Here is a 16,801-nt window from a genome sequence, read left to right on the forward strand (position 1 = left end):
AAATAAATAAATAAATAAATAAATAAATAAATAAATAAATAAATAAATAAAATTGTTACTTCTTTGTTCTACTATTAGTTGCAAATCTTCTTTCGGAAATTTAGGACTGCCTGTGTTGAATTTTCTATTTTAGGCTCTCAATAAGTTTAACTGGATGAAAAGGAAATGAGAATGGAGTAGAAGGGCTAAAGTAGTCTCATATATTCAAAATGCTTAACTAAAAGAAGCGCAAAAGCAGGCACACAATGAAGTTCAATTGGAAGGCTTCCCTCTACTGAGTAATTAGATGAATTGGCATGCAGACTTAATATTAGAGTTCCTCATCCAGTTCCTTGATATTATCAACAGATGTATTTCAAAAACATTGGGGCATAATTGATGGCTATTGGAAAGAAAAAGTAGAGCATCTTAGGATGTAAATTAGGTAAATTTGTGCAGAATTGACCAAGTATATAGTAATACCAGGAACACTTTACTCGGAAAGGCATTGGAGAAATTTTTATTTCATGAAGTATTTAGAGCAGTGTGCCTAGTTTTGTCCCAAAGAGATTTTAATAACTACTTTGTGAAGTAGGGGTGCTATTTATTTTTTATTTTTTTGAGACTGAGTCTCACTCTGTCACCCAGACTGGAGTGCAGTGGCGTGATCTCGGCTCACTGCAACCTCCGCCTCTCAGGCTCAAGTAGAAGTACTATTTAAAACAGGTTTCATCCACATTGAGGAATTATCTGCTAACTGGTGGAAAGATCCCATTGATATCTGATATATATGCGAGACATTTAAAAAGACTTTAATCTGATCTTTATTATCCTGTAGAAAGGATTGATATCCATGGTCCTGAAGTACCATGGAGCTGTTATACCAAATGCCATCGGTTTAAGAACCAATAAGGAGGGAAAAAATTGGGAGACAAGGAAATCCATCACATCACAATTACGTGCCTGACTTTTTCCCAAAGAGATTTTTAGTAACTAGTTTCTGAAGTAGAAGTACTATTTAAAACAGGTTTCATCCACATTGGGGAATTATCTGCTGGCTGGCAGAAAGATTTCATTGATATCTAATATAAGTGCAAGACATTAAAAGGGACTTTAATCTGAGCTTCCATTCAAAAGAATGGAATACAACCTTACATGTTTTATTTTTGTACCAAATATACACTGGACTCTGTTGGAAGAGTACGGAGATCTTTTTACTGACAGTTTCAATATGTGTTCTGAACAGTATAAATTTAAAAGGTATCCTGATATAGCAAGGTTTCAATGGATAGACCAACAGAATCCATCACACATCACAATTTTTGTTTCTTTGTCTCTCATTTTTTTTTCAATCTTTATTGGTTCTTAAACTCATGATAGTTGGTATACTAGCTCCATCGTACTTCAGGACATAGCACTCCATTCTATAGGATAATAAAGCTCAGATCAAAGCCCCTTTTTAATGTCTTGCACATATATTAGATATCAATGGAATCTTTGTTTGCTTGAACTATTAACAACTTTGCAAGGCAGGGTGAGCTCTGCTGCCATGAAAAAAGTAGAGAATTGTCAGTGCTTCAATTTCAGTTTGTTTTCTCTGTATCAGTAAAGCTACAACCAGGACTTGTGTATGTTGTACATGAAAGCATACAACTTAGTACTTGAAAAGCTGATTTCCCTTTGATAGTCCAATCATTGTAGTCTACCTGAGGAATGAATGGTTTTGTTCATTAGTAAAACATATTCACACCTACTTCTTGTGAAATCATAACACCAGCATTGTTAGGGCAAAAATATTTGCATCTTCTTTCTTGGCTTGTGTTTTCCAATATAAAGAGTCCCAGATTAATGTCAGTGTCTCTGCCTGAACCATTTACTGACTAGAATCAAGCCCATGCATCTCCCTCTAATCGCCAAGTTTCTCCTTTAATGTCAAAGAATGAGGATGTTCATGCCTTCATAATCAGATGGCCATAAATCATACTTTTGAGGAAATCAGTTCCTGAGATGCCTGAAATTTATTATTGAAATCAACTACTTTTAAGTGTTAACGAGTTTCAGGGATTTTAGCAGCATATTCTTTGTCATATCCTTTCCAATATACTTTCATAGTGTAAGAGCTCACCTATATCAATATGCCGAATACTAAAGCAGATGTCTCATTTAAACTACTCTTATTCAACACATCGGAAGACAGTGTAAATATAAAGCTGCCCCCCAAAGAACTATACGCCATTTCCCAAGATGGCCTCATTTAGTTTATTTTCCAAGTTAGGCATCTGGATATTTTTCCTGCCAGAGTGCAGTGATCTTCCATGATTGAAAAGCCTAAGCAGATGTAGGAAGTTTGGGATGTCTAGATTTCGGCAATGTTGCAAGTAAAGAGTAAGTATGTTGCAAGTAAAAAATGTGATGCACTCGAGTCCCAGTTCAGAGTCTCTTGAAGTCTGTGCAATAGTATTTATTTTTTTCCCTGTTATAAAGTCAATGTTGTAATGCAACAATGAAAGGATATGATGTGTTTCAAGATGTGTTATTAGTGGCTTATTAGTGCCTACCACATGCCAACCACTGTGCCTTTAATTTTATATCAATTCTTTCATTTAATCCTCAAAGACTAGAAGAAGTTGAAGAACACAAAGAGGCAGCATATGAACCTAGATAGATCTGATAAACAAATCAAAGTTTGATTATATTATTCTGCTAATGTATCAGAACCTACAACAAATCTTAGATAAACAAAAGACTAATAAGAAATGTCCCTTTTTATCAGCTTCCTCATAATTATACCTAGTGAATAAAAGTATATGAATGAACATCTTTTAAGGTAAGACTCCACAGAGATAAAGAATTGGGAGAAAATAATATGATGCAAGTCAATATGGTGGTTCACTCAGCCTAATATGGCTCTGATAGTGGTATCCAACCATGTTGTCTCCAGGAATAGAAAGTAGGAAGTAGAAGGATCTGAAAATAGAAGGTCTAGAATACTATCCTTAAATATAAAAGTTTTCCCAAAACTATCTTACTGCTTTGTGAACCACTTAAAGTCTGGCTTCTTGAATTACTATTGATTTATGAATCTCTGTTTTTTAGAGTACTCTACCTCAACTTTTAGCTGTCCCTGAATTCCTGCAGCACAAAGAGCATCTCTCTTTCTGTTCCTCACCCCTCACTCCTCCAGCAATAGATTGCCGTTGTTTGTTATTTAGTGATTACTAGACTCAACGTGTGGGTAGGTGGACTTCTCTATTGCCTTGGTCCAGCTTCAGTCTTAGATTGGCCCCATGTGCTTGGATCTTGGATTTAGGGTTTTCTCAGCATTCATACCTTTCCTCCCTGTGGCAGCCAAACACTGCCGTGTTTCTCTGTGGGTGTCGTGTGAGAGAGTTTTCTGCTTCTTTCTTACAGGTATCAAAATTAGAATGGTATTGTTACAGGGTCTTCAGCTCAGAATGGTTTCCTGTCTCTTACCCAAAGGTAGAAGTTGTTTTTTTTTTCCTTGACTCTTTTCTTTGCTGTTGTGGATCTTAACCTGTGCTCTGGGGGATGACAGAATGTGCTGTCAGCTCTTTAGCCCCATCCCCAACAGCTTAAAGCTTTTCCTCCTGCAAGAGGCTGATTTAAGTAAGAATGCTGGGATTTGTGCTTTCCTGCAGTGGCTGCCGATCATGTCTTGTAAGCCTACACTTTTGCTGGGGCTCTCTCTGTGTCCCACCCTGCCCCTAATTACTTCTTCCAACATCTGTGAAATGGCCCTACCAGTGAATGTAAACTCCTTCCATGTCTGCAACTCCCAGCAGTTCTATATTCTGATGATAGCTCTCACTCAATCTTTTACCCAGTTTCTTTTTCTTGCTTGTATGGCAGACAACATTTCTTTTTCTATGCTCTGCTGAAGTTGTGCCAGTCCATAAGCTATCTGTCTCCCCTTGAAGGAGCCTTTTCCTCATTGGAGTCCAGCCTACTTGTTTGCCCTGTAATCTCAGGTGTCTGATGGGTTAAAGCAAAGTTATAATTTTTCTATTTATCCAGCTTTACGTATTGAGGTAGAAGCAACACTCTTTTCTAGCAGGAATGTGAACTCTGGCAATCTTCCATTGCATCTAAAATTGAAATGTTGGTATCAGAAACGTAAGACCTTTGTCAGTATTCTTTCTGAACCATAAGAAGCATTGCAAATCATAATATCATTGTAAATCACAGATCGTAATTGAAATGCCTCCTTCCTATTCAGTCTGAGAAGGAGGGCATCGTTGTCCCTTCTGCTGTACTGTTTTCCCTCCCATTTTCTTTTAAAAGAAGAGTAAGGTATTTTCTTAAAAAATGTTGAGACAATTTTATATTTAATTGTTAGAAGTCTCATAGAGACTAGAGTCTTTATTGGGCCTATGTTGATGAAAGAATTGGCAAGTGCCTGAGTTACTGATTCTGTGGCTTCAGTTAAGTTGTGAGTCATGGTAGTAAATTTGGACTCAATAAGGAGAAATCCCAAGGAAGGTAGCAAGGCTGAGGAATCATATAATTACAATTTACTTTGGTTCGGATGGGTTTCCTCTGAGCTCTTAATAGATTTGGAAGATGAGTTTATGGATATTATGAATATCTACAGAGCAGTCTCCACATTTTTATCTACCTTGCTTTTAATAAAAACATACGGGGAGAAACATTTTTTAATCCATCCAAGAGAACTTGGATGTTTCTCTTGAAACAATTAGAAGCAACTGAAGAGCTTTGCGTAGGACATATTTTCTTTTCCTGAATGAACAAGTGACTGACTGAACCCATGAGAGTAAGAATCCAAGTATGGAAATCTTATTTTGAATTCAGATTGATAAAATGTTAGAGGAGGAATGTCCAGTTTGCTCTGAAATAGGTAACAATCAAGAAAGAGCAGATACTTTGTGTATTCCTGTTTTGGTTCTGGCAAGTTGTCAAAACCTTAGCTAAGAGCACAGAATTAAGAGAAGAGGAAGGTTAAGGCTTAGGCACTGTGTCAGGCCTGCAGCCACGTGTGATAGGGTTCACTTAGCATCCTTAGCAGAGGATTCACAGGAGGGATTTTTAGGAAAATCTGTAGGGAAGAAAAATGACTCATCAGAGTCAGAAGACTAGTCTTATGTGCTCGACCAAAACAATTGGGTTTGGGAACTGAATAAAGAAATATGGGATTTAGAAGCTACACTCTACTTTCTGGAGTTTCCATGAATTAGGTGGTTATAAGATTAGCTACAGATCCTAGCTTCTGTAGCAGTGTCTCCCCACATATCTCCTTTCTCTGTTGTGGTTAACCAAATCTTGTGATAGGCATGTGACTGTAGGGAAGACCCAACTAGCAGACCCAGCTGCAAGGAACATGGGAATCAAAAAGCATGATAAGCCAAGCTGGAGTTGGCAAGGATTAGAGTGAAGTTTAGCCAAGGAGATAGAAAAATGCATCTGATCCAGAATAGGCTGCTGTTCTACATAGTCCAAAGTACTCCAGTCTATAGTCTCACCAAGATTGTATCTCTCTGGCCAGTCTTTAAGGATCCTGCCATAAAAATCTTTATTTTGTATGCATGTTTTTTTTTCCTAGTGTCTTCCATACTGTTCTCCTCAAGAGACTTAGTAGAGCAGATATAAAGTCCTGTACAATCAATTATAGTTTTAAAATTCCATGTTTCACATGTTGCTTTTTTAAATGACATACTCCATGGGAAGAAATAGAGATGTGATGTTATCCGAGCAGTATGGCCTTTACATATGGTCCTGTATGGTTTCTAAGGCAGTTGTGAGGGTGTGCTTCCTGGAATGAACTAAATGACTTCCTTTCTAGGTCTTATCTTATGCACCCTAACCACCAGCTGCTAACAAATGCCTGGGTTAGGTTTGTGAGTTTTTCCTGAGGATGTGAGAATAGGCAATTGCCTCAGGTTGAGTTCTGACCTTTTTGTAAGGCTCTTCTAACATTTTCTTCACAGTGGGTTCTTTGAGACAACAGAAATATGCTGCAGAGTCTTCTGGCTGTGACGATGATATGAAAAGCTGAATAGTTTTAGTTGCTTTCTGGAAGTTCACTGAATATTGACTCTGTGTTGCATTGGTTATTGCATCTGTTTGCTGATAAATGAGGAAAATAATCTTCCCATTGGCATCTTCTGGTAAATTTCATGAATATGAAATTTATTATTGATCTTTCCCACTTCCTTAGCTTTATGTTTCTTGTCTTTTTTCATCTTTTGAGGGTGCATGAGGCTTTGGGGCTTTTGTTTGTGTAGCAGGACAAGCTGCAGACAAAATCCTTCAGACACTGAGTTAAAGAAGGAAGGACTTTATTCAGCTGGGAGCTTCGGTAAGACTCAACAACCGAGCTCCCCTCAGCAATTCCTCTCCCTTTTAAGGGCTCACAACTCTAAGGCAGTCTGTGTGAGAGGGTTGTGATAGATTGAGCAAGCAGGGGGTAGGTGACTGGGGGCTGCATGCACGGGTAATTAGAATGGAACAGAACAGGACAGGGATTTTCACAGTGCTTTTGTATACAATGTCTGTAATCTGTAGATAACATAACCGATTAGGTCAGGGGTCGATCTTTAACTACCAGGCCCAGGGTGTGGCACCGGGCTGTCTGCTTGTGGATTTCATTTCTGCCTTTTAGTTTTTACTTCTTCTTTCTTTGGAGGCAGAAATTGGGCATAAGACAATATGAGGGGTGGTCTCCTCCCTTAGTGTGTAGATGGTCTACTGAGAAGGTAAGACTCTAAAAACATGGCCTGACAGAAATACGGGTTATATCCCATTTATTGGTAATGCAACTTTCCTTCGCTGAGCCATCTTTGGGGTGATCTGGATCTTGTTAAAAAAATACTTGCCAACTCTTTGGAGACAGCTTGTGTACCCATGGTTATGCAATAACCTTGGCTGAGGCACTTGGAGGGATATCTTTTGGTAAAGAAGTTCAAAAGTCAGAAATATCAACTGTGTGTCCCAGCTAAAATCTGATAATAAGAGATTTGAAAGGATTTCTTTAAAGGGCTGTATAGTCAAAAGTTGACTTAATTAAAACTGATATTTAGGCTCTGTATGTATTTACTTACTGATTTAAGGTCTCTGTTCTTTCTCTCTGTAAAAATTTCTCAGGCAACTGAATTTCTTCTTAAAGCCCTGCTAGTTTGTGTGCACTCCCTCTGTCTCTCTGTTTCCATTGCCCTTTCCTTCCTCTTGCCACCCTCAGTGCCACATAAGAAGACAAAAACAAACAAACAAACAAACAAAATAAACAACTCTAACGGCCTGGGATTCCTTAAGAAAAAACAGGAAAGGTGCCACAGACGCATTTATGGGAGAAACTGCTATTTTTTTTCCTCAGGGAATCCCAAGAGTTAAAAATGGACAGAGTCCTTTCAGATCTAAAACTCTGCTCTCCTTTACATTGCACTACCAGAAAATTTTGCTTCTGGAGTTACTCGAAATTTCTTTTTATTGTGAAAAACTTGTCTTTGGTGTGTATAATGGCTTGGGAATGGGCTGATCACAGAGGGGGCTGATTGGCAATGGGTTGCCCACCAGCCTCAGGGGGAATGTATTTGCAGCGAAATGCGCAGTGAGAACATGGCATGTCCTAGTCCCCATGGTGTTTACCTCTTTTGGGCGATCCAAGATTTAGTGTAAGTTACGCTTTGAATTCAGTGGTCCAGATAGAAAAAAGAGACTAAATTAAAAGCACCTATCTAAATGAAATGGGTCACGTTATAAAAGCCTATGATAAATTTATATAATTTTGTGTTATCTTGGCATCCATGTTTTCAATCTTCCTCTAACACAACCAACTTTAAAAAGCTTAAATTCCCTGTCTCTATATTTTGAGATGCAAATCCTCTATCTCATTTCACCTGAGAGTTATCACTTTAGAAATGCAAATTTAGGGTTGCCTAACTAACAGTTGCCTAGAGCAATAAAATAGGTAATTGGAACAGTGAATAAAAACAACTATTTAAAACTGGTAAATAAATCATATAGTTCTATAAGATCTGCTTCTGTGTGTCTGCGTGTCTATATATTTATATGTGTTATGTGTATGTGATGTTTCACTACCAAAATGTGTGAAAGAGCTCTAATTAATTGGCTTATAGAAAAAGTAAGCACTTAAATATTTTATGAGAAAAATAGAAACCTTAACTCAAACACCTTCAAGTTCATGTGACTTTAGTAATCTTTAACACATAAAGACAATTTAGAAATTATTGGTGAAATAAAATAGAAACCTCTTCAGAATTTAGACATTTTGTCTAAGTCCATAGGACTGTTGTTCAGATAGTATCTCTGCTAGATGTTTTAAGATCATAAAATGTGTTTTTATGACAATTTTTGTCATGTAACTTGTCTATAAACTATGTTTTTGGATTTGGGCCTTTAGGATATGGTGAAGCCTAGCTCCAGGGATTGTCCTTTGTCTTGGACTCTGTATCTGGTGCTTAATTACAGTTACTTACTTCCTCAGTTTTTCACTAAGATTAAGAGTTACTAAGAAGTAACATTACAATGAATATATGTAATTATACTAGCTATGGCGAGGCATGGTGGCTCACACCTGTAATCCCATTACTTTGGGAAGCTGAGGTGGGTGGATCACCTGAGGTCAGGAGTTCAAGATCAGCCTGACCAACATGGCAAAACCCCATCTCTACTAAAAATACAAAAAATTAGCCAGGTGTGGTGGTGTGTGCCTGTAATCCCAGTTGCTTAGGAGGCTGAGGCAGGAGAATTGCTTGAACCCAGGAGGCGGAGGTTGTAGTGAGCTGAGATTGCGTCACTGGACTCCAGTCTGGGCGACAAGGGCAAAACTCCACCTCAAAAACAAAACAAGACAAAACAAAACCAAACAACAACAACAACAACAACAACAACAAACTACTAGCTGTAAGAGAAACAATTCTATAGGCAAAGTGTATAAAGTTGTTTGTGTTTTTGATAAAAAGCTTCTAAGAAGGCATGGGAATCTGGCTTCTGTTAAAGAGAAAGTAATTTTTTCCCAACATGGAGATCTTTATAAATTAATTTTTTTAAATTAAGGTTTTAAAAATTAATTTAAAAATTTTTTGATTAAAAAAGATGGATAAAACTAGATGAATATAGAAAGTTGAAAAATTAAATTCTTGTTCTAGGGTAGACTAATAGGACAAGACTAAAGATTTAAGCAAGCTGTAGACTGTTTGTGGAAGATTCATCTTGTGGAAGGAATTCTGTGTGGGATTATTTCATTTGTTTTTTCTTTCTTTTTCTTTTTCTTTTTTTTTTCAGACAGGGTCTCACTCTGTCACCCAGGCTGGAGTGCAGTGGTATGATCTCGGCTCACTGCAACCTCCACCTCCCAGGTTCAAGTGATTCTCATGCCTCAATCTCTCAAGTAGCTGGAATTACAGGTGTGTGTCATCATGCCTGGCTAATTTTTGTATTTTTAGCAGAGTTAGGGTTTCGCCATGTTGGTCAAGCTAGTCTTGAACTCCTGGCCTCAAGTGGTCCACCCACCTCAGCCTTCCAAAGTGCTCGGGTTATAGGCATGAGCCACCACACCTGGCCATTCTCAATTCTTATCAATGTATGAATCAATCAAAACTTGTTGAGTGTTTCCTACATGAAGTGTTGTGCTGGGTTGATGTAAGGGAACAATTGAGGAAGGATCTTGACCATTGGGCAAACTGGTAAGATAACTGAGGGTTCCTTGGGTAAAGCTGGAAATCAATCAGAATAAAGCACAATGAGAAGAGAAGGCAAGGCCAATATAAAATCGAAGTACTTGTAAATGCCATTTCCCCAAAACAGATATTTAAAACCTTGGAAAAAATACTGCTAGTGGCCTTTCCAGATAACTAACAAGATTAACAATCTAAATACTTACCGTGTACAATCCTCATGTCCAAGAAAGAACCAGACAAATTTTTTTTTTTTTTTTTTTTTTGCTGTCTTTCTATTGACAAGCTGTGGGTACCTGGGAGAAGAAAGAGAGGTTACTTTTCACTTTCAGATAGGAATGCAGAGATCCAAAAGGAGTTTATATGTGTAGCTTCAGTCAAATACTAATTCACTCTGGTTTTTGAAACTGAAATCTATGTAATTTTCTCTGAATCTAAGTTATCTGTCATATAATTACCAAGCAATTAAATAATTATCAAGAAAACAATGCCAAATTAGATATGACCTCAAGGCCATGGCTCACTTTTTGTGTTATATATTGAAGCAACTGAATTTCCTTTAGGTTTCTCTTTTATCATGGATGAGCCTTCTGGTAAGTTCCCCAGACTCCTGTGGTGAGCATCTGTGCTAGGTGAGCACCTGTGGCTCAGCTTTAGGTTAGAGTACAGGTCTTGGAGGCCTGGGTATTACTGTGTCTCTGAGCCACAGAAGTAGGTTCCGGAGTAACTGAGCTGGGAGGCCATAAGGTACAGGGAGCTTTGCTGCTTTTTTTCGTTAAATGTAGCAACTATTTTGTCATGACTCTTCTGTTCTCCACCTTTCAGTAATACCATCAGGAAGACGGGCACTTCACCATGCTTCTGTCTGTACCAGTGTACAGAATATAAAGCCTTTGAGGAATTGCAGTTAATGATAGCATCTTCCCCTTCTTGGAGGATCACGGCTTGAGGACCCTGTACTGGTTTTTGGCTTCTCACCCCTGATCAGAAAGATAATCGAATGAGACGCTCAGTCTCATGAAGGGAAGGGTGATTTTCTTCCTTCCTTCCTTATTTAAAACATTAAGCATCACCACATAATTACAGTACATTTTCCTTGCTTCTTAGGTCAGGTTCTTAAAAGGGCCCTTCCCAAGACAGAAAGCTATTTTCATTAAGATGCTGTCATATCACAGCCTCTCCCAGACTGAATCGTGTACTCACAGGTCAACTGCCACAACAAGGTGCCTGAAAGCACTTTCAGGAGAGTCTCCATCCTCGGCCTGCCAGAATGTCCAGTCAGCTTCTGAATGGGCTTCCTTAGTAGGAGTTGCTTTGAACTCAGAATAAGGCCTGTTGCAATTGTTTCCAGGATATTGTAACTTTGGGGGCAACCAATCAGAGACACATGACAACAGTTTAACTGCACAGAGCTAAATGCATCTGTCTAAAATACTTTTTAAACAGCTCTCCCCTGTGGCCAGACTGAGGAATGTTGATTAAACTGTGGATTTTGGCTTTTCTTGAGTAAGTTTTCGTCCAGGATAGGCTTTTTTCTTGCTCTAAGAAGGGCCTATCCATATACTGTTTTACAGAAAGAATTACTTCAGAATTAAGAGAAAAAGGAAGTATCAAGGGAAAATTTATTATATATATATATTTTTACTTTACATATATATTTTATATACACACCCGCACATGGATATAATGTATAAGTATGTGAACTCAGAGTAATCTTTCAAATAGTGACATTTCATGATACTATTTACTTGTGCAGATTTCTTCGAGTGCTCATCATTGTCTTCAAGATAATGTAATGTACGAACATCTCATAATGGCTTTTAATTATTTTCACAAAGTGGTTTCTGCTTATTGCTTTAGTTTTATATTTACCGGTATACATTTTGAGCTGTGTGCTGTAGCCATTCTGAATTAGTTTAATGTCATTCTCTTAAACTAAATATTGACTTCATGTCTTTGTACATTCTATTTATCTTTTTCTATGATACCCTTTCTCTGACTCCATTTTTGGCTGTTTCACAAATCTTAACTTAGATAGTACCTCCCATAGGTGGTTTTCCCTTACATTCAAGTTTCCGAGTTAAATGCCACTGCTAGATGGTCATATTCTATGCTTCTCCTATGATAGCTTTTATTATACTATATTGTAATACACTCTGCAATATTACATGTTCCCTGAAGGCAGAAACAATGCCTTATTCTTCTCATTTGCATCTATTGTTTTCGAGTCTAGGACACATATTAGGTATCAAATGAATAACCTTATTAAGTAAAATTTCAAGTAAATAGAAAACATATTTGGTAACCCCACAAATATTATGGTTACTCATTTATAAAACTGAGAATTAAGGTACAACTACTTTGCAGTGGTAGTTTGAACATTTTATGACATATATGATTTTAATTATAGCATAATTCTGGCTTTTAGTCCTCAGGTTCATTGTGTTCTGTGTCGCCTTGTACATGCTATTTCTATCTTTAAGATCACTTTCTCTACCTTCTCTGTCTTTAAACTTGATTGACTCCTACTAAATCTTTAGGTCTCAGCATAGGCAAGACATACTCCAGGCTGCCCCTGACTCAACTCTAAGGCTAAGATGGGGGTGGGACTTTCCATATGCCTTCATACCTCCCTTTGCTTTCCCAAGGTTGGCCTCATTTCACTTTACTCTGTTTGATTAGTTGCCTACATAACTAATTAGACTACACATTTAGTGAAAGAAGATATTATGTATTTTTCCATAGCTCTTTTTTTCCCAGCATGTAACATTTATGCGGAACTCAGCAGGCACCCAGTTAACAATTGCTAATTGAGGAAGATGAATAAAACTTGAGAACAAAGTTAGCTGGAAATCATTGTCCTTGCACTACAGATGAAGGTCCTGATATAAAATGTTAAGAAGTTGATTCACTTGCTCTAGAAGATATAACACACTATGGCTAGAACAATGCTAGAAAGTAGTTTTTTTCCAGTGCTGTTTCCCAAATATACTACGTAAGAAAAGAATAGATAACTGTGGGAATGAATGAAATGTGGAAGTTGAAGCAGCCTGAAGAGCTTGAACAAAAAGGCAGGGATGACATTGGATGCAGTATTCCTTTTTCTGGTATGATTCTATGTTGCTTTAGAAGGATAAAGACAGCATTAATATATTCCCTCCCCATTATGCAAGACGTGAAATGGAGTATATGTAACAGCAGTTAGAGTGAAAAATGTCCATTGTAACAGAAATTTATAATGGATTTCAATAATTTGTAAATCACATTAAATATATCTGAAAATAAGAAAAGCTGATTTATTGTCTTAAGATATTTGAAATAGTTTTGTTAAGAGCAGAGATATATAGTAACTGGACTGATTATTCACCTGAATTTCCACATTATTTGAAACTGAAATGAAATGATTCATCATAGCTACATTTCTCTACACCCTGCTAGACTAAGACAGCAGCAACTGTCATGTGCCTGCACTTTTGCTGGGATCTGTGGCTACAGCTTTGAATTTGGGAACAGGCTCTGGATGCCTGTGAGCAATGAATATGCACAGCAGACTATCCACTCAGAGTAGCTGAGGCTCTAGAGTGGGAGCCCGAGATGTGCATGGAACACCCTAAGTATGAAGAGTGATGCTTAATATTCCTTCCTGCTTTTCATTCTCATCTACATGCATTACGAAAAGGATCTTGGAATTTTTCCTGCCTATACCAATATAAGCCATAAAAAGAACAGAAAAAATACTGCATGTGATATTGGTGCTCCCAGATATGGAGAGATAATAAATCTAATTCACACTGAGTTAGCTTTACATCCATGTTCAGGAATATAGAATTAAATGTGAGAGAATTAATCAACCTATAGATTTTACCTCATAGTTAAACCAACCCCATGAGGATCCCTAGATGAACCAAGCTAAGCCAACCTATGTATCACCCCTATTCTGATCAAAAATGTCTTCAGCATTCCTGAAATCACTGTTCCTGAAGTCACTGTTCAGATTAAGCCATAAGTGATGAGATTTACAGAGGCTTCTGCATGCTTCTTGGGAAGCATCCTGAATTTCTGTATCTTCTCACTGTAAAGATCTTCAGCTTCAGAACATCAGCCAATGAGGAACAAGTTCTAATCATTTACCTACAAATACAATATACATATAAAACCATAATTTCAGCTTTTAATTTTCTATGAGTGATAATCAACTCTTCTCTAGGTCAATGATGAAGAAACGCATGCTAAGAATGTAAAAAATTGCTAGTGTTTCAAAAGCATGACTTGTTAATAGCTTCTGTAAGACGGGCCCATACCTGGTGGTTTGGAGCATGAGTGACCGTGAACTCTATTTTCTCACAAAGTTAGTGATACTGAGCAAAATCCCTGAACTCCCACAGCCTGTTTTCTCTACTACAACATGGATTATTCTGATAGTTGTCTTAAATAATTATTAGGAGAATTAGTTAATGTAATACATACAAAACAGGTGGAATAATAGAAGTTCAACATAATCTAGACATTATTACCATTATACAGCAATGTGCTTTAAGTGATAAAATTCTTTCTCATGGAGCTACAAGTAACAATTCTGATACCACTATACATGTTTAATGGAATTGGACTATGATGTAAATGAATAGTGGGTAGTGATGACAAAAATTATTTGCTTGACCAAAGTTTAGTCAGGCTTTTGAAGTTTCTCCTAAGCTCATCTCTGCATTTTCTTGTAAAATCTAGTCTTAACAAGAATCCTTCCAGGTCAGTTTAGCAAGAACCACACCCTCCCCTGCTGTCCTTGCCATCCTCCGCTTGATATCTGATTACACTCCGTATCTAACTTAGTTCCTCATCCTCTTTTATCCCCCAGGTGATTGATGTCTGATTACCAAAGAATCCTGTTTGGCCGGTCTAGCCAGAATATCCCTTGATTCTCATGTTTCCTCTTAGTAATTTCCCGTTCACTGACCCTTAATCTGCCCCCTGGCTAGAAATCTCCACTTGTTTATGCTGTATTCAGAGTTGAGTTCAATTCTTCTCCCTCACTGCAAAGTCCTGTTGCAGTGGTCTCTGTACCTATCATGGTGGTCCTAAATAAATTACAGCCTTACCATGTTGTAACAAGTATTACTGAATAACTTTTTGTTAACAGTGAGAGCCAGGCTGTGCACCCCTGTAGTGGGAATCTATGGGTAAGTAAGGGGAGGAGGCTAGTGTAATCCATGTGGTAATGATTTAGCATTAGCGACATCGATAAGAACGAATGTTTAACTTAATATAGATACTGATGGTTATGCTACATATAGAAATGTTTATAGATATGCAGATATACATAGGTTAGTATTCACATATGCAATTCTTTGCTCAGAAATGCCTGTACACTGAGAAAAACTAAAAGAAACGACATCTCAGGAAATGTTCATCACTGAAAGAACCTACAATATGACCTTGGTTTTCCCGTTCCAAACACACATTCTTGCCCCCTAGTATACAAGGGAGACTGGGCACCCTCATTCCAGAAGCTAGCACAAACAAAGCATCACCAGAGATTTATGCTTTAGCTAAATCAGCAACCTCTTTCTGAAAGTAGAAAAGGAGAGTGGTTAGACTCTTAAACACTCTAAAACTCAGGGAACTTTTTAAACTTATTTGTAAGACTTGTCATGTATCAGTCTTTCTTTAAGTCAACTTGACTCACTTACTTCAAAGCATAATTTTTCACACTGCCATGTGTAAATGGAAGAGAGTCTGTGTGCCTCCCAGTCTGAGTCCCCAAAGCAGGTTTGAGTATGGGCTGCAGGTGCCTGGAGAGCACTGTGCGCTTGCTGCACAGAGGTACACTGCAGAATCTCCAGGCTGGGAGGCCCCAATGTGCAGAGAGAAGTGCTTGGCACTTTTGTTTAAGAAGACTGTGAATCTTCCCTCTTCATTTTTATCCTTAACGGAACTTATAGACATCAGGAATGTAGGACCTTCAGCAGGGTATTTTTTGTACCACAGGAAATAATCAAACATGCTGTTAGTGTAGTCACAGTTCAGAATAGAAATTCTTCCTTCCTGGACACTCAGGGATGGTGGATTTTGCTTAACTTGCTGGTCATCATTCTTCTGTTGACTATTTACCCCTGTTTGGAAAGAGAATAACAGATTTCAGTTTTATTTTTAAGGTCCCCACAGGAAACCATCATGATTCGGAAAACAAAACAAAACTTCTCCAATTATCTCCCAGCCTTGTAGTGTTCCTTGTAGCTTTTCCTACTATATTCAAACCTCCCATGCGCAACTCACAGTCTGGCTGAAGCCACAGAATCAGCAATGATGCCCCCAGGAGCATGCCCATTCCTCCTGTGAAGACGCAGGTTGTCTTGTCTCCTGCACAGAAAGCTGCAAATCTGACTTCAACCTCCTATGCTTTATTTATGTCCTTGCACAGACCCTTCATTTTACTTATGAACAACCCTGTGTGTAGCTATAAAGTTATTTATCTTTATGAAAGGAAGCACTGCCCCCTTTAGTTCAAATGTAGAAAGTTTTTGTAAAAGTGTTTCTATATTTCCTAAAGATGATTTTATAATGCCTTCTCCATAAAAAATTAAAAAACAAGAGATTGAAAGAGAAGGAAAAGTTTTTAGAGAACACACACACACATACACACACAGAGCAATAGTAGAAAATGATAGCTGAAAATTAGAGAATTACATAAGGTCAAATGACTGACACCTTGTCAACTGGCATACTAAGGCAGACATCTCATTTAAAAACATTAATAAAGGTTGATACTGGGGACACATGTAGGTATGATGTCTTATTTAATACAATGATTATGAATTTAGAACACAGAGAAGTTTTGTAGCTTAGTCTTTAGTGTAATTGAATTCTAATGTGGTCTTCAAATGTGCCCGTATTTTCTATATTATAAATAGCACAACATAATTAAATTAAATTTAAATTCTGGGTACCTCTCTTAAAAACACAAATCAGTACAATGAAATTTATCTTCTGTATTAGATCACCTTCTGAACTGAAATTATTTCTTTTGGAACTTGAATGAGATCATTTACTGTGTTCTGTATTTTCAAATGAGAAAAACGGTGACATAATCCTGTCAAGTCTATAGACAATATATTCATGAAATTTACCAGAAGATGCCAAAAAGGCAACACAGC

General features: G+C 37.6%; 1 long non-coding RNA gene and 5 gene segments (V, D, J or C); all 6 read right to left on the minus strand.

Annotated features, from left to right (window-relative positions):
• The window catches only part of LOC111554712, a 729,812-nt gene that overhangs the window by 367,526 nt on the left and 345,485 nt on the right, over positions 1-16,801 (minus strand).
• Positions 1-16,801, minus strand: part of LOC111554720 — a 687,176-nt gene that overhangs the window by 341,224 nt on the left and 329,151 nt on the right. The window contains 2 exon segments of the V gene segment in view: positions 15,456-15,760; positions 15,924-16,090. Of these exon segments, the coding sequence occupies positions 15,456-15,760; positions 15,924-15,975 (357 nt within the window).
• LOC111554726 overlaps positions 1-16,801 on the minus strand; it is a 522,394-nt gene that overhangs the window by 339,901 nt on the left and 165,692 nt on the right.
• Positions 1-16,801, minus strand: part of LOC111554718 — a 654,935-nt gene that overhangs the window by 336,258 nt on the left and 301,876 nt on the right.
• Positions 1-16,801, minus strand: part of LOC111554715 — a 367,088-nt gene that overhangs the window by 283,650 nt on the left and 66,637 nt on the right.
• On the minus strand, positions 9,916-10,967 carry LOC111554731. Its single transcript, XR_002735326.1, has 2 exons — positions 10,854-10,967; positions 9,916-9,946 (listed from the first exon to the last, which is right to left on the minus strand). It is a non-coding gene; the product is annotated as an uncharacterized LOC111554731 (long non-coding RNA).

Source organism: Piliocolobus tephrosceles, chromosome 6 (assembly GCF_002776525.5).
Source record: "Piliocolobus tephrosceles isolate RC106 chromosome 6, ASM277652v3, whole genome shotgun sequence".
In the NCBI taxonomy this organism is placed as follows: domain Eukaryota; kingdom Metazoa; phylum Chordata; class Mammalia; order Primates; family Cercopithecidae; genus Piliocolobus; species Piliocolobus tephrosceles.